Here is a 17,637-nt window from a genome sequence, read left to right as displayed (position 1 = left end):
ATCCATCCATCCATCCATCCATCCATCCATCCATCCATCCATCCATCCATCCATCCATCCATCCATTAGTGAAGCTTGTTTTCTCCTGTAAAAGATACTAAAGGCAAATGTCAAGTAGTGGGTTTAAAGTGGGTTTAAAGCAGCAGTATTATGTGTTTTCCAGGTACACATAGTGCCATTTTGTAGCACGTTCAAGAAACTATGTTACCTTCGGTTGTTATAAAAATGCTTTATGTAACATTTTTACTAGAAGGAATTTTGGCTTCACAGTTTAATGACTTGAAATTGGTCTTCTGTCCCTTTAAAAACTCCTGCTCTTTCTGAAACGCCATACTGAAGCTGAGGTCGAAAGTCATCACAGCAGCGCTCCTCTATTAGCCCTTTAACAAAGCTTTTACCAGCGCCGCACTGGAAAGTATCTCATCTAATGAGCTCAGCAGATGCAAAGTTCTTCCAGGTGTTTGCTAATTGCTGCTGCTAGTCTGAAGGAGCTGCTCTGCTCCATGAGATGGAAGAGCGGCAGCTCGGCAACTTCCGCTCCGAGGAGGATCTACGCCTCAAAGGTGGCGTTTTCCACAGCTCAGTGGTTGCCATGGGAGATTAAAGGATTTCTCAAAGATGCAGGAAGGAATCCAGGTATGCTGTTGATGAGGCAACAACATCATGACGTGACGTAACGACCAAAAAAGTTAATTTTACATAATACTGCCCCTTTAACTACAGTCATTAGTATTGATGACTGTGATTTTTGTAAGTGTATTTCTTCCTTTCCTGACTGGCTTGATTACACCAACTGGCTCCACTCTGTTGAGCTGTTATGTTCTTTCAATCTACTGCCAAGTTCCCTTTGAAAAAAACCTGGCTTGTTTAAAAAAAAAAAAAAAATCCTTCCCAACAATGACTTCCCAGATGATTTTATGTAACAAACCATCTGGAGAAGATAAATGATGAAGCCAAACTTCACATTTAGGTACATATGAGCCCAGGAATCTTATGATTTTTAATAACTGTGCCCAGTCAGTTTCACTTTAGGTATTAAGTTATTTAAATCCATTTGTAATTATAGCAGCAGCTCCTGGTAATTAATATGTGTCTGCATGGTTATATTTTGGGAACTCTCTTGTGTTCGGTTTGTAAAAGTAAACCGACAAGATACCTGCTGTCACGTTTGGAGCACAGAACACAGAAACATCAATGACAACACAGTAAGCGCTACACTGATTAAACCACAGACTGATAGCAAAATCTGAGGTGGAGGAGGGCCACGGAGCTGCTGATTGGTTTATTGGTGATTGTTGTCGAGATTAGCTAAATTCTTTGTCAAACACCCCGTTACTTCTGCAGCCAGTCATTTGGGGGTAAAAAGTCATTTGTGTAAAAGTCAAAGTCGCAGCAAATTTTCCACTTCCTCTGTGAACTGACTGTAGCGCCACCGAGTTCAGACAGACCTTCTGTCAAGCATGTTCAACATCCAATCCCAGGACCAACAAAAACGAAACATTTTTACGTTTTAAGAGAGGTCTCTCTTAAAAAGATAACTTAGTGCAAGTTTTTATCAATATTTAACCAAAAATGACATGTTATTATTTCTCAATAATAAATCTGTTTAACTATCAAAACAAAAACAGAACTTTTTTACCTAAGAGCCACTTTTTACATGTTTCCACTCGTGTTTTTGATTATTCATTTCTGAGACAAGAAGGCTTCACTTCCACCACCACATTCTTTAACTCTAAATCTGAAAGAGGTATCAGTATTTCTGACGGTGTGTACATTTAGGAACCCACATTAAAATATTAAAACTCTCTTCTAAATTTATTTATGGTGCTGCCGCTCCCTCTGTCTGCGACCTCTCAGAGCTTTACCTCTCTGAGGTCAGAGTGGCGCCTCAGACTAATTTTATGACAAAATCTTTTAAAGCCGATATGGAAATTGTTGCCTTCATCTTTGCAATGCACAGATGTCAAATCTTCTGTAAAGCTGGATATTTGTTTTGTTTTGGTAATTAATCAGTTTGACCTTATAAATAATTTTTATGAACTGTTTGAAGAATAAAAAGGCTTTGTTTTTAGCTCTTCTTCATGATGTATGCTGTTATTTGTTTTGTTTTGTTTTTAATGATCTTGCGCAACATAAATACATTTTACTCACTTGCTGTCATGGTATGAGTTGATTCAATGTTTGAATTAAGAAGTGATTGGTATTTACATATTCAATTACCTGTTTGAGTATGCAGGATTAATTAGTGTGTCAGTAGAGCGACTCGATTCAAAGTACAGTCTGACCTGTTTGGAGATGAGACTTGTTGGTTCGATTAGACAGCAGGTGAGGCAGAAATCCTTCCAGCGATAGCTGAATTGGCATGCAGATTAAATCAGAGGAGCTTTAGGGAAAACGAGCGCAAAGGAATTATGTAGGAGGACAGAAAATGAGTAAAAATGGGAAAGGCAGTTGAAAGAAAGATCTACATGGGAGGAGGGATGCGCTGCATGACACAAAAAAGGATGAAGCATGAGGGAGCAAAAGGAGATAATGATGTGAGCAGTGAGGGGGAGAGATGAATTGTTGAAATTAGGAACAAAGCAGGATTAGTAGAAGATGGAAAAAAAAGAGTTTTCCACTAATCATTACTCTTAGGTGTTCTGCTTATTCTAGGAATTATACAGGAGCAGACATTTCTTATTTTTTTTCCCCTACTTTAAGGATTTCAATATGGTCTACCGCATAGAGAATCAAAAGAAAGCCACAAAAACGTCATCGCTGAAACAAATACACCCAAGCAGTCGGCTTAGTATTGGAGAATTTCAAATATGTGCAAATGAAGTTAAAGGAGGAGAGAGTCAGAACTCCTGGATGCTTTTAGCAAGCAGCTGTTCCTGCAGGCTCCAGGCTGCCAAACTGCTGTTGACTCACTCACAGGTGGCCGTTTGCTCAGGGACGGTTCCACAGAGAGGCAGGTGTTGATTCTGGTGGAGCAGGTGCAGATGTTGGCCATTTGGAGTAGAAGTTGTCGCACCTGCAAACGTTGCCTTTAGGTTGCCACCTGATCTGTTTTTTGTTTGTTTTTTTAAATCGACCTACAAAAATTTGGGGTTAATTTTCCGTTTTCGGCTGCACAAAACCAACTGACGTGACTCATTTCTCACACTGCGTTACGTTACATTTCTTAATTTTATTTTGGACAATAAAAGGAATTCAAAAGCAACCAGTGTTGGTATTATTTTCACTTCCAAACATACCAATCCCAGAATAAGTATGAACAACCTACACTCCAGACACTGCATAAAATTCAATCAAATAAAAATTACGACCATGCAGCCAGGAGTCTCTGAGAGGATAATAAAGCAATGTAAAAGAGTTTTCATTTTATTTTTTTAATCAGGTTGTGTTTACAGTTTATTTTCAAAAAAGCATTTCTATCCTTTCCAATAACCAACGGAAAAATATCTATTGGCATTACAGCAATAAATCTTCCTTTGTGCACGTTTCCACTGCTTTTTGATCACTTAACTTTGGTTGTGAGCTCCAAGTCTTTGAGATTGGAAAGCCTCCTTGCCATCACCCTAATCTTAGCTTCCTCCACAGATTCTGTGTCAGCTGTCAGCCTAGACTCTGTTTTTTGATTTTTTTGATTTTTTTGAAACACTCCCCACCTTAATAAAAATGGAAAAGGTTGAGTGGCTCTCTAGCCTTGGCAGTAAATCAACAGCACAAACCAGGAGTCCTCCTATCTGACACAAACAAGGACAAAATCAGCCGTGTTGATTAGTTAGTTTGTTTGTTTGTTTGTTTGTTTGTTTGTTTGTTTGTTTGTTTGTTTAAAGCAACCGAACGTCGGACTTGAAAATGCTTTCACCTTAATTTCGTAGATCTTCAGCTTCCTCTTGATGCTGGTGTTCTCTCGCTCCAGGCTGGCCAGTCTCGTTTTGATTTCCTGATAGGCGGAGATGAGGGTGAAGTGGGACGCGGAGTACACGTCGTCAGAAGGAAGGGCCGACGTCCTCCACGCCATGCTGCCGCAGCCATCCTCTTTGAGGCCTCCCGCGTCGCTGCCTCCTCCTCCCAGCAGCCCGAGCTCCCCGCCGCCAAAAAGAGACTGCATCGTTCTGAGCCTCAACCTGGAAGAAAACCGTTATTGGGGTATGAATTATTTATGTCACTGAAGTTTTCCGGTCGAGCAGAAACTATAGCGGGTAAGTGGGTATTAATTAGACTTTAAGGTGGAGAGTCTGGATTGTTCATTGCAGCTGCTTGGTGAGATCCTTTTGATTGCAGCCAGAGCAGCAGCGGGGTGGGATGTAGCAGCAGCGGCTGAAGAGTGTTTCGATAACTTACTTAAAGCGCCATCAGCCTGAAGTGGGTGTGGTGACATTTTCAGCTTTTGATTTTCTTTTCCCAAATATCAGAAAATCAATACAATTTTTTATCATATGCCAGATAGTGGAGCGAATGAAAACATTTCCCATTTCAAATTGCTGACACACCGCACACCTCCTTGCAATTCCTGCAACTTTCTCAATCGTGGTATCATGAGAAACCGGTGCTCGAACCGCATATTTTTAATCGGAATGATTCAAATACGAGTTCGGTTCACGTTCGTGTTCCATTTCACAGTGCTTCAAAAAGAAAAACAACAACAAAACATGAGCTTTGACAGCCTGCCCTCCACCAGAGGCATGATGAATGAGCCGCGTGGTTAGCCGATCACGCTACATCACGTCTAGCCAGCCCTCGTGTCCCAAAGACTCTGAGCTGTCAAAAGAAATAAATGGCACCTGTAACGTCACCTCCCTGTTTTAATGCAGCCACAGACGAGAAATGTGCACCAAATTCATACAGGATGTGGCAAGGGGCACTGAGATCTGTCAGCTCATGGACACAGAGGTAGTTACACAAGCTGATTTTTGATGTATATTGGAATAGATGTCATCCTGACTCCCAGCTTTGCCTTGTGAGTCAGCGGTTGCCTACTGAGCTATTTTCATCTACTCCCTTCCTCCACTGTGCTATTTTTCTTACATTTCTAGGAGTGAGGGGAATAAAACCTCAGCCAATCCACATCTCTCTTCCGCTCCGGTTTTAGGAGGATGATACAACAGCACTCCCACCCACCCAGGCACGCACACACACACACACACACACGCACACACGCGCACACACACACAAACTCATGGCTGTGAAACACAAAGCTGACTGAAACATAGGTGCAGGCAAAAATGCCTATGTGGTCAAACAGGCTGCAGACACACATGGTTAGTCGTAAAAGTGGTAAAATATTAAGTACTTGTGCTCTTCAACAGCTTCTCATCTTGTGTTTGCTGAATTTTTTTTAGGCTGAAAAATTAAGCTGTTCCATTAATTAGGCCTAATTGATCAATTATTTTTCAAACTAAGTCCAGAAATGGTGTTTTCTTGTAAATATGCACATGCATATATAAAAAGGGGGCTGCACAGTGGCGCAGTTGGTAGAGCTGTTGCCTTGCAGCAAGAAGATAGGCACCAGCAACCCTCCCGACCACACCAAGGGACAAGGGTGTAAAGAAAATGGATGGATGGATGGATGGATATATAAAAAGGTAAATAAACTCAACTTAAATACAGTAGTTCTCCAGTAAATCAGAAATTACAATTGATGAATTTCGCCAATTTGCACAGACATGCATATAAGCTGACCTGCAGACCAGCTGGAAAGTTGCAGTTCAGTCTCTTGCACTTCGGTGTGTGGCAAAGGGAAGCAGGAATCAAACTTGCAGTTTTCCAACATGAAAACAGAGAACGCAGTTGGACGTTGCGCGAGAATGAAAACAAATTTTGATAATAGGAACAATAGGAACTGCCAATTTGACAGCTGTCCAGCATTCAATCAGTGATGCTTCACAAGAAGGATAAGCCACAAAAAGTCAATGCTACATAGTACTTTGTCCAAATATTTTCATGGAGAATTGAGGAAGATGCACAAGCAACATGGATCACTGTGGTTTGGACAGGATTATGAAGCAATCAGTCAAGAACTCAATATTACTCGAATTAATAGAGACACATTATAAAATTAAAACTAAATGTAAAGTAAATACTATAAATAAAGCAATTAAAACTCACTTTATAGTCAGATTTGGTATAGCTATTAATGTTTCTGCACTGAAACCTAAACAATTGCAATTATTTTGTAAAACGTTGCTAAGAAGAGCACCACATATACACAAACTGGACATGAGAATTTCAAAGAATACTGTTTGCGATGATTTAAGACCCTCATAAATATCAAATTAACTTAAACAATTTATATCCGCCCTGTGATTTTGCTTCATATAATGCAGGGGAAATGAGAGCTTAGTGATGAAATTTGACCATAAATCTGTTTTATAATCCAGACCCCTGGCGTCGCAATGTGTCTCTCAGTCTGTATGGATATCAGGACTTGGAGGAGGTCCAAAAAGCTCAGTTGGGATCCTGACTTTATCCAATTAAAGTCTGTAAAATTGCTGCGGGAATCAAACACTACACGAGGGCTGTTCAGTACGACGCGCGGCAAAAGAGATTCTTCAAACATTAGTGCATGAAAAGCACATAGGCATGAAGGTACACAAATCAGAAGGAAGTCATGTTTTCTAAATATACGTCAGAACAAAAATATCAATCCCTAAAACACTGCAAGAAAAAAAAATACTATTAAAAATGTTACTTGCATTTTATTTGCATGATTTCTGAAGGCAGCTGGTGCCATTGGATTTTATCCAGCGGTAACAGAACAAATGTGCACCACAGTTTGAAAATAAAATTGAAATCACAAGTATCCCTTTCACTTTACAATCAAGAACTGCTTTGTTTAGCTCTATTACACAAAGATCCAATAAAACACATTAAATTTTGTGGTTGTTGCATGAAAAAAATTGAAAATACAAAATTTCAAAAACCCTTGCAATTTGTGCGTAAATTGACAATTTGGCAAACATCAGAGCTTAAATTCTAAAAAGAGCAAAAATCAGCTCAATCGTGGACGCTGGAATCCAAATAAAAACGAGCACGTCTGACTTTCTTTGCTAGCATCCGTCAGCGAGGACAACATTGTGTAGGCTGATGGATGTGGCTGCATTTGCTTAACAAAAGACAAGGACAAAGGAATATTCATGCTTGTGCGTCTCTAAATTAACATGCATAATTTACCCCACACAGTGCAGTTCGCACTCACTCCCGCAGCTTAACTTCCTGACTGCACGTCGCTGTTCCCCCCCCCCCCCACCCCTTTACCCTCGGATTCGGAGTCAAAAACTTCCACCTCTATTTTTAAGTCACAAAAGGTAGCGGGCCACCCTATGTGAGACTGAAACCGCAGCGCAGATTCATCGTTAACAGAAGATTCAGAGGGTGAAATTGGCGTCTTTGTGATTGTTTATTCCTTGGGCCCACACATCACACCCTTTTTTGTCCTCCGAGACTGCCTCCCTGCATGCTCCCTCTTAGTCCTTCCTTGTTTCTCTTCTCCTTCGAGACCACCCCTCCCCTCCTTCTGTGATATTGTCTACAGTACTGAAAGGACTTTCTACCGCCGCTGTGCTTTGTGTAAATGGAACGTCGAAGGAGCCTTGAACTGCGTAGGTAAACGCCGAGCAGTTAATGCGCTCGGCATTCGCAGTTCTGTGGTTTCAGTGAGGTCTCCCATGGTCACTTTGTGCGAATCTGGAAAAGCCCGACCAAGCCTGACATTTTCCTCCAACACGGCTCAGTTCTGTATTAAATGTTGTCACTGAGTTACGCAGACCAAAGGCAAGCAAGGTTTGATACAACAAACATACATTATTAAACTATCCCATTAGCTACAATGGGATAGCTTAGATCAATCCATATTCATGTGTCACAGTGGTCCAGTCAAATCCAGACCTATAAATCCAACTCACAGCCTGTTGAAAGACTTCAGATGTCCTAACTCCCATGGCGGAGAAAAACACAGCAATACAGAAACTGTTTTATTATTACCATCTATTTTAATGAAATCATCTTCCTATAATTACTTTTTATATATTTCTTACATATACACACATTTATTGGCACCCCTGATATAGCTGCGTAATTTTCTTTCTCTTTTTATTACAGTAGCATTTCCTCACTGTAAGAAGATTCATTGCAGTACTGTAGTTTGTCAGATTAATGTAAGAAGAGGGAAGGCTAGTGAAAATCGAGTGTAAGAACTATGACTTGGCCCACATCCTGGGCTTTAATGAGTTGTGAACAGTATGCAGATCCAGGATATTGGGGGGAAAAAAACAGCATCATTATCCTTTTTGGACAAGAGCAAAACATGCGGAGAGAAACAGCTCTGCAATGCCGCTACTTTGTCCTTGCAGTGATTCGGTCATTGGCGTGCGCATCCTCAACGCCTCGCGTCCACAGACACAGAAACCTGAGGAGTCGCATCATACCTGCTGGCAGGTTAATTGGCTCCTATGTGCCGTGCCTTCCAGCCTTTGGCATTGTTTACCGTGAGAGACGGAGGAAGCAGGTGTTCTGGACTGAAGCTACGAGTTATGGGAGCATTTGGCAGAGCAGAAAGGGAACGCCACCTCTCTGCCCTGGTCTCGCCATTCACAAGCATACTGTCCGAGTCAGAGGTGCCAAATGTCCAGCCTGCTGTGGGGATCGCGGGATGACACAGTGAGAGGAGGTGGACGGTGCCAGACGGAGGGAACGTACGGCATCAAAAGAGGAAAAAGGATATAAATGGGGAGAACACCAAAAATGTATAGATCTATTTAATATATATACATATATATATTATATTATATTTCCTTGCTACTACAAACAGAAAAAGACACACAGTTCACATGAGGAGTTGTTATCAAGTGACAACAGCACTTTAATATAATAATAACACACATAATCAAATCACTGGCTGAATAAGGCTGTTCACTGAATCCCATTGGGATTAAATGCATTAAATAAATGAGTGCACAGAAGGAGACGATGGCATTCACACAATTAAAAACAAAAGACTTTCACTCCTCAGAGTAGGGTTTGTCTCCCTTCAGCTATCTTATTAGAGGTTTAGGCCTAGATTGGACATAAAAATTATAACTTAATATTTATTCAAAATACCAGTGGGAACATACAGAACCTTCGTCGGCAGTTACAAGAAATGCTAAACTATTTTAATGCCAAAAAAGATTACATAACTAATTTTGAAAATGTTATATAATATATAGAAATATTTAGTGTTCATGGATTGAAGTTTGGTATTTTTGGCCCTTAAATAGAGTAATGTTATTTATGTACTTATTTAGGTTTTGATTTCAAATCTACTCTAGTGCCTTTTACTAAAGTCTTATCAAAGCAAACAAACTACAGCCAGATAAATAAATAACATGGAAGGAGGATAGGGAGCTAAAGCAGTATTTGGTATTTCTGTGCTCAGGAGTTTTATTGAACCTAAAAATAATGATAAAGAGCAAAAACATGAATCTTCTCAGATTTTTTTTTGCAGCTGCATGAGACATTTTTTATTATTTCAAAACTTCGCCTGAGTCGCTCATCTCTGTTGCTTAATTAGTGAACCTCATGTGGCTGTGGTCCAGGCTTTGCACTTTAACACAACGTCTAATAGGTTCTTGCATCAGGGTCATCACTCACAACACAGGGAACAGACTTGAAGGAGAGCAGCTAATTAGAGTGAGAGCATCGCCATCATTAGACAAACAAAGGTGCTTAAAATTGCAAAGTCGCTGTCATTTTAAAGTAACACATTCTAATCCGAATCAGGAATCTGTTGCCCATTTCCAGATGCTAATGAAATAAGAGGTCATTAAAGAGCAACCAGAATCAACCAATATTAGCATTTGGAAATCACAGACATGCTGGTTTTATAACAGTGACAGTAAAGTTTTGTGCTCTACCTTTATTGATAAACAGCTTTGAACATCATGCCTACAATCAGACATGTAGGTCGATTAAAATGTTCTCACTCGTCTACGTTGCCGTCAGCCATTACAGCGTTCTAGATAACAGAGCTTAATAGCAGTTGGCTGCCTTTCAAGGCTCTTTGGTATAAAACAGTGGATGAACTTCTCTGATAGCTCTTTGACCTCAGAGAAATGGTAAGCAAAGGCCTGAATCTGACGCACTTGACATGCCGAAGGGGAGCTAACATGACATGCACACTCAAACGGTAGATGCAAAAAGAATGCACAGGCATTGTTGAGCACTGACAAGGATATATTAGACCATTTCTGACAGTAATATAAATTGGGCACACTTATAAGGGTAATTGCACGTAAATTGAACATTACGTCTTCATTCTGCTAAATTCTCTGTCTCTTTTCTGTCCTGATGGAGTCTCTCTCCTCCTGCTCATCACTCATTCATCCCAGATTCTCAGGAAACCGATTCGTATGTGAGAACAAGTCATGCATTTTGATGCTCATGTTGCCTCCATAGTTGACTGAGCAAAACCACTGTGATTTTTGGATTCATCGCATCAAAATGACCCTAAAACAGTTGAAAAACCCCAGACATCTTTTTCTGGCTGTTGACCAGTGTTAATTAGTATCTTCTATGGTTCGTTCTTGTAGTTTAGGGGTTACAGACGGAGCTTTCGATTTAAGCAGTTGTAGACCGAGGAAACGAGTAGCTTTCAGCTTGGCTCTCGCGAGAATTCCTGCCCGATTCTCTGAAATGAGATTAGTCTGACTGCTTGTCTACTCCCGAGTAAGATACTGACTCCAATGCCAACACAACCGCACTTGAAAACACAAACTCTCATTTAAAGACAAAAATGTAGCATGCGCTAAAACACATACAAAACAGCCTGGGCCCCAGCTGCCACAATGCGCACCCACACACACTCGCAGGGGAACACACAGTAAAAAGTGCTTATGCAGCCTGTCAGCGCAGCAGAAAAACACCACCTCTAACAAATGCCGTGCTGTGCTGTGCTGTGCCATGCTGCTACCATGATTCATCACCGGGGGAATCAGCTGTGCACGCAGGCGGCCATGAACTTCCATGTGTGTGTGTGTGCGTGTGTGTGTGTGTGTGTGTGTGAGAGAGAGAGAGAGGCAGCTGCCATTTGGGAGATTGATGGCAGGGGCAGGAGGGAGACAATGAGTTGTGTTGCTGTATTTTTTTTCCCCCCGCAACTCAGAGTTTTCTGTCTTTTCAATCTCTCTTTCCCCTCCTTCACCGAAGCTCCCCTAATCTTTCTTTTTTTTTTGCGGATGCTGAAGTTAAACGTCAACTCCTCCAGCCCGTTTTCTCCACCATCATGCTGTCTTCCTTTCCCGTCGTTCTCCCTGACATTCATCCATCTTGCCTTTCACCAGCCAAGTTCACCACATCCCCCCTGCCTCCCTCTCTCTCTCTCTCTCTCTATTTGCTGGAGGGAAGAAAGTCTATCTTGACTTTGAATGAGAACTTTACCCACAAAAGACATTAATCTCCTCATTATTGGATTCTCTTGCTCTGAAAAACGAGGAAAAGCTGAGCTAAGCTGCAGCCCCAGAAGCACAGAAAAAAAAACAAGAACTTGATAAAAATCTATTTTATTTGCCAACAATTAAAAAAAAAAAGGAAATCATGGCCGCAAACACAATCACAACTGCAGGAAAAAAAGAAATCAGTGTTCTCACACTTTGTTGACGGGGGTGAGCTAAAGTTGGATGACTCACAAGAACTTGTGTGTTTCCCGGTGAAACAAAGACTGTAATTTGGTCTCAGTCGGTGAAAAGAGCATTACGGAAGACAAGCGCGATGCTTTCTCTCGCTGCACACTCGGCTCGCCAGCAGGCTGGAGTGAAAGATGGCTGTTGCGTGCAGATGAGCTGCACAATATGATGAAGAGAAAAATGTGGCTGAGTGGTGGAGACAGTTAGCCCGGAAGTCATACAGAGATCATCGGCTCTAATAACTGTTTTTACTACTTTGCGAACCAAATGATTAAGTGAAAACAGAAACGATAATGAGCCCGCTGAGAATGCAAAAGTGACTCCGCCGTTCCAACTTCGTCTCCAGACATTTTTCTTTGTTGCTTGTGCGTCTTGAGTTGACAAGGAATGATACGGGCTCCGTCTGAAGACAGCACAGGGCAGGAGAGAAACAAGCCTGACGGAAGGGAGGTGAGCAAACTGCACTTCAGCAATTTTCAGTGTCAAACAGGTTTGTGTTTGACCCTAAGGGAAGCAAAGGGAGCATCGCCAGCTGAGTTGTGGAGGAAGCTGACAAAACTGAGGGAAATACCAACAGTAAGCACCTAAAAGAAAACGGCCTTCATTCAGCTTATGAAACCTTTTCAAATGTTGTCGCTTTACAATCTCAAACGCGCATGCTAATGGAGTTAACACGGATAATCACAGATTCTCTACTGGATTTATGTCTGGACTATGACCAGGCCATGCTGGCACATAAATATCTACATCTGGATATAGATGTAGATAAGGATAAGGGTAGATAAGGGTCTGCAAAGACGAGCCCCCTTTTGAGCTCCCTTTGGTCATTTGTGCGACACAGATCCAGGTGGGGCATATCCCTCACACATGCAGGCTTTGAAAAAAATCCATCGCTGCGGGATGAAAGCAAGATGTGAAGTGAAGCTCCACAGGTTCAGCCTACAGTATCAAACATAAAATAAATGTCAGGACACTCCTTCAGGGTTAATCACATCAGCGGCTTGTGATGCCAAATCAGCGTTGTTCTATTTTGAAACAGCATCACTGCTGAAGTAACTAACTACCCAAGGGGAAAGTCTAGTGATCTTTTTCTGTCTCGGCGAACGTCTTGCCATTTTCTTGCGAGGAATGAAGCGCTTCAAATATGCAGCTTCACAGAGCTGGTGTCTGTGTGCTTCTGCCTTAAATCCCCCAGGCAGCTGGCTACACAGACCATCTGTAATTGCTATATTAGAAACTTGAGCCACAAAGCCAGTTTACGCTTATACGAGTCAGCTGACGCAAGGCTGGGAGTCTCTCATTGGACCCACTTGGTCTCTTTCACAAATCACACGGCGAGGGCAAAAACATTTTTAAATTCAGCCTTGATGCATTTTATGAAAGAAGCTCATGTTTCATCAAGAGGATGTTGTGTTCAAGGAGTAGGGGGGGAAAAAACTTGCCTGTTCTATATAAAGGGCAGATTTGTGGTAAACATGAATAATAATTGTCTTGTCCAACAAATTGTCGCTCTTGGGCTGTGAATCTCTGCAGCTCCTCCAGAGCTGCCATGGACCTCTGGGGCCGCCCCTCTGATAAACCCTCTCCTTGTGGTGCATTATGCTACAAAAAACACTTTACACATTCGCTAGCATCCGATGAAAAAGACATTAAACCATAGGAACTGTAGAATGGAATGGATAGTCTGCCCCTTTTCTCTCAGAAGTAGATGGAAATATGCCAGCATATACAAACTATCCCTGAAGAACCAGCATTTATTTCTGCCAGTTGTTTAGCAACAATATCACGTCTACAGTAGTCTGTACAGTAGAAGGGGGGGAAAATAAAGCTTCCCTTCTTGTTTTGCCTATGACTCACACAACTCTGTGCAGTATCTGTGATGCAGGTGTAGCTAATAAAAGATACCATTCAGCACACTCTCCACCAACAGCGCCTGGGCTGCATGTTCAACGCCACACCTGGAGTCTCTGCGCTGCTCTTAATGTCGATAAGTAAACAAAATAATGGAGGTTTATCGGTTACATGACACTGAGACGGGGGAGGCGGGGAGAGGGCAGTATAAGGAAGAAGCAGAATCTGCACCAAAATGGGTTACAATGACATCAAGAAGAGAAAGATTCATGACAGCATTGGGAAATATTTCAGTCTTTCTCATCTTCTACCTTGAAGGCCACATTCTGCCTGCATGCAGATACTGATCTGCATGCAGGTTTAATAGTTTGTCAAGACAATAGTTGCCCAAATAAGATTTAACAGACATCCTCCATTTTCTTTCTTTCTTTGTTTTTTTATTTATTTTTTTTTTTTGCAAGAAAACACATGGAAAATGGAAATACTCTAAAAAATCCTGCACTCTCACACATGAGGGTGATAATCAGTCACCAGATAGCTGACACATATTTCGGGTCTGAAGGAGATGGTCAGGATTCGCAGAGGGAACCCACATGCAACACGGAGAACCTTGACGCGCCACAGAAACTAGGTGACATTTAGACTGGGATCCTTCCAGCTGTTAGGCAACAATCGAAAGGTCAACATTGACTGCAATACATGGGGAAATCTACTGTTGCATGTTTGATTTATTGAAAAACATCAATTAGTATAAAAGTTGACCTTTTGTAACAGGTTCCCATTGTGAAATTTCTTCTGTGTTGCAAGAAAATCTTTGGTTGTGAGTTTTGCCTCTTTCTAGACTTTAGCTTCTTTCCTCTCATCATCCGCCCCTGATTCTTCGAGTTCAAATTCTACATTAAGCTTTCCATTCATTGTTGCCATGATAGCTCACTCACCTATTTGTGACTTCTAGCTTCTGTTAACTGCTACATCACACAGTGTAAAAATGAAATATGAGTGCGTGTGATTGGTTATTTTCCCAGCATGTCTCTCTACTGTCCTGTGACGGACTGACAACCTGTCCAGGGGCCTGAATTTACAGAGGAAGCTCAAGACTGACAAAGAGCACATGTGATAATTGGCAAGTAAAATTAAGCGCGTGTAAAGATACAGATGAAAAACAAGCAGTGGAACAGCCATGAAAACAGAACAAGCATGCTTATTGCGAGTCGAGGCATTTAATCGAAACACCCCTTTGCTGCACCTGAATTACACAACGGGTTCAATTCCAGCCTCCATTATTTGAGGATATTAAGATCGTCGCCAGCTTGAGACAGAAAATAAAAACAAGTGTTTAATTGGCTCTCAGAGCTGATATGACGATCTTAGGTTGATGATTAATTAATGAAGCCTGGTGCTGCTGGTTCACACTGGATGAAACAACACGATGTGTGAGAGGGAAGAGAGCAGAAGCTCGGATCAGACAGACTACGAGATAACGCAAAAGACGGCAGATTGGGGTTGGGGGGGAGTGTGGCATCTTTCAGCTGGAGCGTAAAGGCGCCTGCTCATTCAGGTGATGTAAACCTTACCGATCAAGCTGCACATGTGCCCCTTGTCAAGACGTCAGAGCATTATTTTAATGGAAGACAGAGTCCTTGGCAAAGGACAAAGCTGCTCGGCCTCCAAAGCTGTTCCCTCTGCAACACTGAAACATGTGCATATGTGGCTGTCCCCTGTTAGTAAACGGCAAAAAATAAAAAGACCTCCGTGGTAACAAGTGAACGCCCTTACATCTAACTCCTCTCAGTCGATGACCTTCAAACAGCCGTTTGGACGAGTGTGAGAAAATTCGGACTATCCGATAACCCAAAAAGTGTGAAACACAAAGGTGTGAAACGGAATCGGATTCGGAAAGTCTTGCGAATGTAAAACGGAGCACGCTTACAGTTAGAACTTGCGTTGTGGATGATTGTCTTCTTGAGAAAGCTGCATTTTACATGAGGAAGGGCTCTTTTTGTCTGCGTGTGTAACACGCGAGTATGCGAGTGTGTGTTCAGGGAATAAAGAGACACTGAGGGAGTGGGGGAGGAGTAAGAGCACTGAAAATGTACTCGAGTTGCTCCACAGCTCCAAAGTGGACAGCTGGATTCTGCATAGCGACTGAACAATACGAATACTTTAAAATATAGATACAGTTAAGCCCAAACTTATTTAAGCAATCTTTCAATTTTACAAACATTGTTTCCTCTGCCCAGTAGAAATGTTAGCATTTTGGAGCGGCCCAGCTGGAATCCTGACATGAATCTGCTGGAGAGATCTAGAGATTAGTTTGATAGCTAGAAGGCGTTCAACCTCAAACAATAACTGTCACATATCAGTGAAAACATACAAAAGCCAAGTCAGAAATTATAAGGCTTGGTAACTGTAATGACAAGAAAGACTTCAAGTACTTTGTTGTCTGTTCAAGTGTTACTTTTGCGATCTTGGAAAACGTTTCCCAATTGGAAAGAAAAAAAAAAAACTTTTTGGCTGAATTAAATAATTCTGGATTTAAATCTGTAAAGACAATTCAAAGGCCCATTTATGAGGTTTCACCCATTGCGTATTGTCTCACTCATGCTTTCAATGTGTTTATTCCTCAAAGCTCCCCCTTGGAACTGCCCATCTGTGGAGCTCATCATACCAACTACTTCTTCGGTCCCACTCTCGTTACAGTTGTAACATAATGAGAAGCATTGTTGTGACATCGTGCTGAAGGCAGAGTGTCGGAAGGAGCAGGAGATTTGTTAAGACGCAGAGGCCCAATTTCAAGGAGTCAAATTATGAAGTTGAATTTATTCCAGCAAATTTTGACATATACAATGATTTTAGAACAACTAAAGGTGATACAGTTACTTGATTGTGGCATTATGTCCCTGGAAAACACATAGTACTCAGCCATTTAAGTTGCCATCACTTTTAGGCAATGGACATCTCTGGGTTAGCTTTCAAATTCCCAGCAAAGTTTCAGTGGTCATTCTCCGAGAGGTAAAATAAAAAGAGGCCCTGCACTAGACAGAGGAGGTCTGTGCAGAACATTAACGGCATTGCGGCATGTGGATGGACGAATGCCATCACTTCTGTCTTTGTCTTATTTCGTCAGTCCTGTTGCTGATCATTAAGCTGTGCCCCCCAGTTACTGGTGCTATTTGCTCCTTCTATGGAGACCGGGTACTCATCTGTAAGCTCGCTGATGATGGACTCAAGTACATATGAAATGAATGCAGAAGAATTAACTGGATCTTTACTGCATCTGCACAGAAAAATGATATCAGAGGCACCACAAACCAAGCAATAAACTGCTGAAAGAAAAACTCGTTTCCGACAGAAACTGACCAAGAATAACTCAACAGGAAGACAGGACTATCAAAATAACCCAAATCAGTAAAGCAAGGGAAATAAAGAACACACACACACTTTAGGAGGCAGACCTGAACATTCTTATATTCTTTCCCTATTTGGTTTTCAGATTCACTGCCAGCTAATCGTTTCATCTCCAGCACTGGCTGGTTTCATGATGCCGGAGAAAATAATAAAACCGGCATGTACAGTGGAGGTCATGGAAGAGCCATCACCAATTTTATCCTGAGGGCATTAATCCAGCCATGTGTAAGATACTGGATATGATGTGAATGTCACATTGGCACAGAGCTCATACTCTGAGAGATGCTCACAGACAGAGGCGAAAAGCGCATATAAACATGTCTGAGGCTGAGAAAGCAGTGGAAAGCTATAGCTCAGACAGCTGGGAGGTTTATTGTTGTACGGCCTTTGTTGGCAACAGCAGAACCAAAATGTTTCGTGATTTCAGGACAGAGATCAAAAATGTTAGAGGAGTTACGACGAGACCGTCGGTTAGCAAAACAGCAGATGCGAGCAAACGGCACGTTGTAAATTTAAACGCGCTCACGGCGCATGCAGATTTATACCAACTTTGTGCCACGAGATTACCAGTGATCTCTCATGGTTTTTGTCCTGATTAGTTTTAGTTTGATTACCCCCCTGTGCAGCAGTAGATGCCACTTGGAATACAAAACTGCTTGTCAGGAATATGTGTCAACATTTTGTTAAACTTTATTCCTTCCCATACACGACAACTAATGCTGACTTT

The 17,637-nt window shown here is 41.7% G+C and overlaps 1 protein-coding gene across 1 annotated transcript in view; it reads right to left on the bottom strand.

The window, feature by feature from the left end:
• tbkbp1 (TBK1 binding protein 1) overlaps positions 1 to 17,637 on the bottom strand; it is a 57,716-nt gene that overhangs the window by 27,928 nt on the left and 12,151 nt on the right. Inside the window, exon 2 of the mRNA XM_007572339.2 lies at positions 3,857 to 4,118. Within this exon, the coding sequence (XP_007572401.1) occupies positions 3,857 to 4,102 (246 nt within the window). The 5' untranslated portion in view covers positions 4,103 to 4,118. The remainder of the gene's footprint in view (positions 1 to 3,856; positions 4,119 to 17,637) is intronic.

Source organism: Poecilia formosa, unplaced genomic scaffold (genome assembly GCF_000485575.1).
Source record: "Poecilia formosa unplaced genomic scaffold, Poecilia_formosa-5.1.2 Scaffold7, whole genome shotgun sequence".
NCBI lineage: Eukaryota > Metazoa > Chordata > Actinopteri > Cyprinodontiformes > Poeciliidae > Poecilia > Poecilia formosa.
The sequence above is the reverse complement of the archived record's forward strand: the minus strand, read 5'-3'. Positions and strand labels throughout refer to the sequence as shown.